Source organism: Vigna unguiculata, chromosome 11, assembly GCF_037176805.1.
Source record: "Vigna unguiculata cultivar grain cowpea cultivar isolate G323 ecotype 2 chromosome 11, ASM3717680v1, whole genome shotgun sequence".
NCBI lineage: Eukaryota > Viridiplantae > Streptophyta > Magnoliopsida > Fabales > Fabaceae > Vigna > Vigna unguiculata.
The window spans coordinates 16,340,691-16,351,039 of NC_140802.1; the positions used below are offsets into that span (position 1 = coordinate 16,340,691).

The 10,349-nt window shown below is 43.5% G+C and overlaps 1 protein-coding gene across 1 annotated transcript; it reads right to left on the bottom strand.

The window, feature by feature from the left end:
* Positions 1 to 924: 924 nt before the first annotated feature.
* LOC146881575 (uncharacterized) lies at positions 925 to 9,724 on the bottom strand. The gene is made up of 9 exons (XM_085669244.1): positions 9,386 to 9,724; positions 8,528 to 8,939; positions 8,285 to 8,424; positions 4,544 to 5,039; positions 4,057 to 4,175; positions 2,882 to 2,944; positions 1,362 to 1,461; positions 1,173 to 1,255; positions 925 to 1,032 (listed from the first exon to the last, which is right to left on the bottom strand). Exons 1-9 carry the CDS (start codon positions 9,722 to 9,724, stop codon positions 925 to 927), a joined length of 1,860 nt encoding a protein of 619 aa, XP_085525370.1.
* Between the last annotated feature and the right edge of the window lie 625 nt (positions 9,725 to 10,349).

Genomic DNA, 10,349 nt, shown 5'->3' on the forward strand with positions numbered 1-10,349 from the left:
CATGTTAAGACTTTTCAATCAAGACACTACGACTCGACTTGACTCATCCGGATACGTATAACTTGGTCAGATTCAGCGGATGCCCGCAGTTGTGGGGGATACCTCTGCTCACCCCCGAGTTATGTGTTACAAGTGTTACAATGAATCAATTTCCCTCACCACAAGGTTAGCCCTTAATGAATTTCAGGTCTCCTGCTACTCTCACCACAGGAGTCAGTCCGCTCTAGGTGAGACTAACTGACCCCTTAGAGCGTCAGGATGCAACCTTACCTTGAATCCTTACTTAGTTATACAGATGGGGCACCACCATGGTCACCCACTAATAGGGGCCTTGGAATTACGTCCCGACCACTAAAGCGCGACCCTGAAAGTCTCACCTAGAGACTCCAAGGAATTACGCACTAACACAGACCAACTTATATAAACAGCCAAGAATTTTCACATACATCACACATGAAATATCATGCCAACACCCATAACCAACTCCTTAATTTTCATACGTTGAATCCTGACCAACTCACTATTCCTAACCATGAGTAAAGTGTTTCTCCTCATAACATAACCATGCCATTGGTTTACCATTCATCAAGATTTATTGTTACTCATACCAAACTTGTCACTTCAATTTCATGAATCATCACATACAATTATCATGTTCACGTCACGTCAAAACTCATAACTCACAACTCATACACCATACCTTTATACAAGCCATCCATTTCATAAATTTAAAGATAAAACTCATACAAGCATGTTGTTCACTTTTTAAAATCCAAGAAACATCAAGACCAACCCATTTCTTGCCCAGCATCTCGCTCAGGCAGAAAGGTCTCGCCCAGGCGAGGAGGACCCTCGCTCAAGCGAGCTCCCTTCGCTTAGGCGAGAGCTCGACTTCCAGCATGAGAACCCTATGCGCGTTCTCGCTTAGGCGAGACCCTTCGCGAAGAAATACTTAGGCGAGCCCCTGTAACTCTCGCCTAGGCGAGACAGGTTTGCCTGGGCGAGTCTATCAGACTCTGCCACTGTTCCTCTCTGCCATTAGCACAATTTCATACCCAAGCAACAAATCAATTCAAACCATGCACTCACAGTCACATATAAGCACGAAAATCACGGAATAACATCAAAACAACCATTTTTGTACCAAACAATAGGGTTCTAGCTTCCCTTACCTGGAAATATGCTAGCAAAACGACCCGACACACCCTCGATATAGAACGCACAAGCACAACAGCTCTAGGAACGAACGGAGGAGCTGAAAAGATAGAGGGACAACAGCACGATATGGGTCACTCGGAACTCTAGCTGGAAAAGAACGAAATGAACAATAAAGACGAGTATGGGCTAGCCACAGTATTTACACGGAGAAGGAAACAACTTCGAACCAACTTGAAGACGGCAGGAACCTAACCCTAGCAGAGCGTATTTTTGGCGCACGGGGAAAAGATGACGGCTACGTTTCTGAAAGTGAAAGGAAGTGTGGAATTAGGGCAACACTAGAGGCTTTTATCTTATGGGCCGACCTTTAGGCCCATTGCTGTAGGGCAGCCCTTAAAAGGAACCAGAATAAAAAGGGGGCCTTACAAAATGTATCATGTATTTTTTTCATAATTGATTTTTAATTGTGACTTACCATAATATATTTTTCTTTTAATAATTATGTGCCTCAATTTTTTATTAAATTATGATAAATTGTTTTTCAATATTATGTACAAAAAATATATATTGATAAAAAATAAAAGAATAAATTCATTATTAAAAAGTGATAAAAAAGGAAACTATTGATGAAAACAAGATAGCTTATATTTCTTCACATATTTTGAAACATTATAATCAAATTGTTTAGTAGAGAAGCAATTTTTTAAAGCATTATACTAATGACGAAATATAATGATCTCAAAATTATATTATTTTGGCCCCTCCGACATTTTTAGTCAAGATCCGCCACTATATATATTAGGCAAATCCTGTCACGTATATGTGTCCTATACTTTAAGATACTTTATCGATACTTATTAATGAAGTATCTAATTTATAAAGTCATAGTACATTACAAGAGTATTTTTGAATAAAGACAAATTTTAGTGACAACAAATATTTAGTCATTATACCATGACCAATTTAGGTACCAATTTAAAATAGTTCCAAACCATTATAATTGATCTCTAATTTGAAAATTAAAATAGTTTTTATTATGAATTGGTTTCTAAATTAGTTACTAACATTATCTACCCATGTTTTGACTACTAAAATAATTGGTTTCTAAATTGTCCACTAACATTAGCTATTGATAATGATATATTTATTATATTTCACATATCTATAACATATCATATCCTATTATTTTCAAAATAAACATATCGACGTATCGAATACATGTCGTATCTGATACACGTATCATATTCGTGCTTCATAGGTTTGTTAACTTGATACTGATTTCAATAAAAAAATCCTTTAACATAAAATAGTGCTTTAAGAATAAGAACTACATAAAGGAAAACACCATTATGTTACAACCATTACTACAATCTCAATTACGTAGTCATTTGGAAGGTTCAAGTTTAATTAACATGTACATTAGCATAAAATGCGGCTAACAAAGTTTTGGTTCCCAAAATACACCACATGTTGATATTGTAACGTCCCAATTAAATGGATAATATCAATTTAAACAAAACACCACATATAAAATAATATCCAGAGAGTGCGGGAAAAAGGTAAGGAGGCACACAATACCCCAACCATGTTCATACAAAAGAGAGGAGGCACTACACTGCCTAACCTAATTAAAATAAATCAACAAAACACAAGTTCTCGTACATAAAGATAAATCTAGACAATAAAACTTCTTCAGCTGAGGGCTCCCTAGTGAGCCCCATACCCGTCCATAACCATCAAGCCGTAGCATCCTCATTGCAATTACCACCGCCACGGGTTCTCGTATCTGCTCACATCAATAGAATTGATGATCATTGCAAAGGAGGAAAACCACACACAACCATACAAACAAGCGAAAGGGTAAGCTAGTGCACAAAATTCATACATCATAATAATCATCATTCAATCATATAATCAAGCATAATTGACGGAAAACTCTCACATAATACACCAAACCCTTTCAAAACTACAAGACTTAACTATCCGGATACGCATAATTAGGCACCACCACAAGACAGTGGAATTAAGTCCTAGCAGTGAGGCATCACCACGAGGCCTTCGCGAAATTACACTCTTATCAGAGGCACCACCACGTGGCCTACGTGGAATTACGTCCTCGCCTTGAGGCACCACCACGGTACTCGTGTGGAATTACGTCCTTAACTCGAGGCACCACCGTGAACTCCTCTTTAGAAGGGTCCACGGAATTATTTCCATTAGATGAGGCACCACCATGAGCTCTCACTACAAGAGTCATGGAATTACGCCCTACTCACACATTGAACATGTTTCACCAACCAATCAGAAGTCCCCATAATACTAACATCATGTATAACAACCCCATCATGCAACTCAGGCTTTCCAATTCATATAACACACAACAACATACCATTTCTACCGCAACCTCATATATCAATCATGGCATCATCCCTCAACCCACGTAGTAAAGCATTTAGATCAAATAGGCAATCAAACATCAGTGCACCATTCAACAATAGTACCAAACTCACCCCACAGTCTCGCTCAGGCTAACAGGTCCCGCTCAGGCGAGGGGGTCCTCTCGCTCAAGCGAAACCGTTCTCGCCAAGGCGAGATCGCGAAAGGGGAAAAGCGGACTCTACGAGGTCTCGCTCAGGCGAGTCCCTTCTCGCCTAGGCGAGACCACCCCTCGCTCAAAAATAAAAACCTCTCGTCTAAGCGAGAGATCGAGCAGCAGGTCCTGGGCGAGCCTCTGCTAATCTCGCCACTGTTCTTTCGAGTGACAGCCACCCACACGCACCCATACAATCCAACATGCAACTTCAACCGATTAAATTCACACACAGACCGTTCAATCATCATAGACTCATCAAACAAGCAGATTCTACCGAAAATGTGGTGAGGTCTAGCTTCCCTAACTTTGACAGCTAAGCCCACCACTGCAGCAGCCCCGCGAGCAGATTGAAGAGCTGGAGATAGTGGCACAGAAGGGAGATTAGGTTTACTACGGTGAACCCCAACATAGAACACAAAAATAACTTAGATAGGGTTTAAGGTCATGGAACAAACTTACGTGCAGGAGCAACGGGGTTGAACTAACTTGAATGGAACGGAGGGCCAAACCCTAGCGGAGACGGCAGTAGCAACTCAAGGGTGTGTGGAAATCTGTTTTACGCAAAAGTGCCAGAATTAGGGTTTTGGACAGCTTTAGGTCATTTTTTCCCTTATTGGGCCAACCCTCAAGCCCAAAGGTTAGGGGCAGCCTAAAGAAGAAGGGCAACACGAAAAAGTGGGCCTTACATTCTCCCCAACAAGAAAATTTTTGACCTCGAAAATGAAACTTACCAGGTAAACAAATGTGGATGCGATTTTCTCATGTCCTCCTCTAACTCCCAAGTCGAGTCACCCGTCCTCCGATCCCAGATGGCTTTAACAAGATTGACGACCTTTCCTCGGCGTTCCTCAACCTTGCTATCCTCTAAAGCGATGGGTGGTACTTCCACAGTAAGATCCTTTCTGATCTGTATATCCTTAGCTTCCAATACATGGGCCGGATCGAACACATATTTCCTCAGCTGTGACACATGAAACACTGGATGGAGGTTTGCCAACTGAGGGGGTAAAGCTATCTCATAAGCCACCAGCCCAATCCTCCTCATGATCTGATATAGGCCAAGGAATTTGGGAGAAAGTTTCCTCGAGCGGAGAGCCCTTCCCACACCAGTGGTTCGGGTCACCCTCAACAACACATGATCGCCAGCTGCGAACTCCAAGGGTCTCCTCATACGATCTACATAGGCCTTCTGCCTACTCTGAGAGGCTTGCATTCTGCTCCTCACCATCCTCACCTTCTCAGTGGTCTGCTCTAACAATTCTGGTCCAACCAGTACCGCTTCTCCGTCCTAGTACCAATAGAGGGGAGTCCTACACCTTCTACCATAAAGAGCCTCGTATGGCGCCATGCCAATGCTCGCATGAAAGCTGTTGTTGTAGGTAAACTCGATCAAGGGCAACACCTCATCCTAAGCCCCTAGGTGATCCAATATACACGTCTGCAACAAGTCCTCAAGTGACTGGATGGTCCTCTCTGATTGGCCGTTAGTCTGGGATGGTAGGCCAAGCTTGTAAGACCCAAGAAATTTAAATAATTAATTAAATAATTATTTAATAAATGTGGGTAGTAGGAGCCTTTGAGGGATTTAATGTGAATTGCTATGACGTGGAAAAGTACTAGTTCAAGTGGTTGAGAGTACTTAAATGTGTGAGAGGACTTGGGTTCAAGTCTTATATATGCCATTTGTGTGTTATTTAATTATTATTGTTTTTAATAATATGCTAGAGTATGCTGAGTGATAAACTGCCGCCAGACACATGCATTTTGCCTATTTTTTCTGGGTTCCTAATAGGAACCGCCTGGCGGTGAGCTTAGTGCCGCCAGGCGACGTAAACCCCGCCACCCAGTTTTCTGGGTTGATCATGAACTGCCTGGCGGTGAAGAACACCCGCCAGGTGATGCTTTTCATTTTGATTCGATTTTCGGGTTCTGCATGTTCTGGGTTGCTTTGGTTCGGTGGAAAAGGAATTTTAACAACATTTGGACAAAAAGGAAGGGATTAATTGTGAAAAGTCATGGTTGTGCGAAGGAATCAAATGAGATTGGCTATGAATGAATGTTAGGGTGGAAGAATTGGGGTTTTCAGAAATTGTATAACAAATTGCGTAATAAACTACAAACTTATTGGATGAATTGTGATCCTAAACCTTTGAGTGGTGGGTATTGAGTCGAAACTGAAGGAAATCGGATGGTTGGGATGGTTGAGGTTCGTAGGCGCAAGGGAAGGGTTGCTGGGTTCCTGGAACTGCAGGAACCGCCTGGCGGCACCGAATTAGCCGCTAGGCGCCACACCAGAGGTGCGTGGTGTGTTGATTCACGAAAAACGCTGTTTTTCGTACTTTTCGCGCAACAGTAACCGCCGGGCGATAGTTTAGTCCCGCCGAGCGCCAATCGTTTGATTTTGGGCGCTAGGCGCCACCAATATTTCTGGTTCGCACAGTTTTTGTAAAATTGCATTTCCCGGTTCGTTAACCGTACGATTTAGGTGAAATTTTGACAGGTGGTTCATAACATGTGGTTATTCAGTTTGAACGGTGGAGATTGGATTTGGAGATCAGTAGCTAGAGATATACATTACTTAATATTGCTGATTTTAGAGTTTGTAAAATACATGAATAAGCCCTTGATTAGTTCAAGTAACTTCTAATGAAGCATAATTGGGTTATGTGGTAAGTCTCTATCAATTTGAATGTTCCTTTGGGTTAGTCACATGTGGAGAATTGGTTTGGTGAAGGCATGTGTCAATATTAAATTGCATCGGTGCATAAGATCATGTGCTTAAAATTGTTAGAGTGTCGCTGCTTATATTTTGTTTGAGCATGCTTGGGATGGTCTATACAACTGGGGGATGAATGCATATGTGAGATCCTATAAGGCCTAGAACATTATAGATGGCAATGCTTTTCATTAGGGGTACTCTAGAATGAAAGCAAATGAGAGAAACCTGTGTGAAGTGTGCTTGAACCTGAACTAAAACCAGTAATGTGCAAGTACTGGTGTAGCGACTGACGGTACGTGTCCCCCGCTAGGCAATCTAGAAGCGGCAGCGCCTAGCGGTACGTGTTCCCCGCCAGGTGATTTTGCTGTAGCAGATTGGTGTTATGCTTGCTATGATATGCGTGATCTACAAGGCTTCTAGGATATCTTAAAGGTCGGCTTGCTGGTGTTCCTTGAGTTGTGGCTCGAAATGTATCCGTTGAGTTGTGGCTCGGGATAGGGGTTAAGCACGTGGTATTCCTTAAGTTGTGGCTCGGAATAGCATCTCTTGAGTTGTGGCTCGGGATGGCGGATGAACACGAGGAACCCTTGAGTTGTGGCTCGGGTTGGCGAGTGTTGCCGGTGTGAGTGTGGTGGTTGTGGCCAGTACGGATGGGTCCAGATAGATTGCCCTCCTCAGTAGTTGGCTGACGAGTTTGGTAGTCTTGGGACGTTGCAAACTATGTTCGCATTTGGGAACTCCACCTGGCGCTACGGTGTGTGATCCATAGCAATGATTTCCCGCACGTGCTCTATCGGTTGTGGCCGATAGGTATGGCAGCAAGTCACCTCGAAGTAATCACTAGAAGATGTAGAACACGAATAACGTGGTGGTGGCCATGTGATGTGATATCAAAGGATGGAATTCCTTTGGTGTGATTGTGTGATTGGTATATGTGTGCCATATATATATATATGTTTATTTTCTTAGCTCACCCTATCTGCTTGTGTTTGGCGATGATCATGTATGCGATACACGGGCGCAGATGATGTTGCAGGTGGATCTGGTGAGGCTTAGCAGCGGAGCGGGGAAAACTCATGGGAACAGTTTTATAGAGTTTTATCATTTATGGTTTTGGAATAAAGATGTAATACATTATGAGACTGTTTTGGTATTTTATTGAATTTTGAGAAGATTTGAACTTGGTGTTATCTTTATTATGAAATAAATTCTTTGAAATTCCCGCGTTTTTGGGAAATGGATTTATAATAAATGTGATTTTATTTTCTTATTTTATATTATATTTTTAAACCCATAATATCCGGTCGGGATGTTACAAAGCTCATATTCAACTAGGTCCCCAAAGCCTCCTGTAAGGTTTGCTAGAACCGGGATGTAAATCGTGGCTCTCTGTTAGAAACTATGCTCAACGGTACCCCATACAACCTTACGATCTCCTTAATGTACAACTGGGCTAACTTGGCCATGGACATCCTCAAGTTCATCGCCAAGAAGTGGGCACTCTTGGTTAACCGATCCACTATCACCCAGATGGTGTCATGTCCTCTAAAAGTCCATGGCAAATGGGTCACAAAGTCCATCGAGATGGTGTCCCATTTCCACATTGGTATCTCTAAAGGCTGTAGAATTTCATCGGGCCTCTAGTGCTCCTCCTTCACCTTCTAACAAGTCAGACAGGCTGATACAAATAGGGCCACATCTTTCTTCATCCCTTGCCACCAGAAAGTCTCCTTGAGGTCCTGATACATCTTAGTCATGCCAGGATGCAAGCTAAGACGAATTTTGTATCCTTCCTCAAGGATCAACTTCTTCACCTCTGTATCATTAGGTACACAGATTCTACCATGAAATCTCAGTATACCATCATTACCCAAGGCAAAGTCTCTAGCCTCGTCCGACCCAAGTTGTTCTCTGACTCGGTTTAGACTGGCATCCGACAACTGCCTCTCTCTAACTGAGTCCAAAAAGTTACTAGATATAGTATGGGCACTACACCTAATGGACTCGGGCCCCAACTCCACTTCTAGTCTCATGTGCCGTATGTACAGTCTTCCTACTCAAGGCATCGGCTACTACGTTTGCCTTCCCTAAATGATACAACAGTTCGAAATCATAGTCTTTAAGGAACTCCATCCATCTCCTCTGGCTCATGTTTAGCTCTTTCTGGTCAAGCAGATACTTGAGGCTCTTATGATCGTTGAACACACGGAATTGAGCACCATAGAGATAGTGCCTCCAGATCTTCAAGGCAAATACTATAGCTACCAACTCTAGGTCATGAGTGGGATAATTGCGCTCATGCACCTTGAGTTGTCTCGAAGCATACGTCATAGCCTTCTTCTCTTGCATTAGAACGCAACCGAGCCCAAGATGAGATGCATCACAGTAGACTTCAAACGGTTTCCCCACATCACCAATATAGGACCACTCGTCAACCCCTCTCTTTAGCTCCTGAAAGCTCTCCTCACACTTGTTCGTCCATGTAAAAGGTTGGTCCTTCCGAGTAAGCAAAGTCAGGGGCGCCACTATCTTGGAGAATCCCTCTATGAATCTCCTATAGTAGCCTGCTAACCCACAAAGCTCCTGATCTCTGTAGCCGACTTAGGACTTTCCCACTTGACCATTGCCTCGACCTTCGCCAGGTCCACTACAATCCCCTGGGCGGATATCATATGCCCCAAAAACTGAACCTCATCTATCTAGACCTCGCACTTGGACAACTTGGCATACAACTACTTCTCTCTCAAAACACCAAGCACCAACCTCATGTGTTCTGCATGCTCTACTGGAGTCCTGGAATAGATAAGGATGTCGTCTGTGAAGACTACGACAAACTTATCTAGGAAGGGTCGAAAAATCCTGTTCATGTAGTCCATGAACACTGCCGGGGCATTGGTCACACCGAAAGGCATAACCACGTACTCGTATTGTCCATACCAGGACCTGAAGGTCGTTTTCTGCACATCGTCAGCCTTCACTAAAATCTGGTGGTATCCTGACCGTAGATCTATCTTCGAGAACACCGACGATCCATGCAATTGATCCATCAAGTCGTCGATTCTCGGGAGGGGGTACCTATTCTTGATTGTCATCTTATTTAGCTGCTTGTAGTTCAGACTCAGGCGCGAGCTTCCATCCTTCTTTTTCACCAACAGAACTGGTGCTCCCAAAGGCGAAGTGTTGGGTCGGATAAACTGCTTCGCCATCAACTCCTCAATCTGTTTCTTAAGTTTGACCAACTCTGCCGAAGCCATGCGGTACGGAGCCATTGACACCGGACCCGTCCCCGGCACTAGGTCGATAGAGTACTCCACCTCTCTGTGGGGAGGTAGTCCTGGCACCTCATCGGGGAATACATCCTCGAATTCCTACACCACCAGTATAGCGGACTCCATCCTTCCTCCCTCCACCTCTAGATGCGTGAAGGTCACAAAGCACTGCGCACCACCTCGCAGTTCCTTCAGAACCCCTTGGGATGATAACAACTCAGGCTCCTCTGAGTCGGGGAATAACAATCTCTTCTCTCGACAGTCGATAAGGATGTGATTGGTAGAGAGCCAATCCATCCCCAAGATCACTTCCAACACTTACAGAGGTAGGCAAATCAGATTCACTTTGTACCTCCGTTCTTCTACCTCCACCAGACACCTAACGCACAAGGACGACGTCCTGACCAAACCCGATGCTAAAGTAGACACCACAAGTTCACACTGTAGCTCACACACCGGTTCACCCAACTTTTTCACACATGCATCTGACACAAATGAGTGTGTCGCTCCAGAGTCATATAGCACACAACAAGCTTTCCCAGCAATCAAACAATGGCCTATAACAAGGTTACTTGAGCCTGCAGCCTCTGCTCTGGTCATGGCGTACACT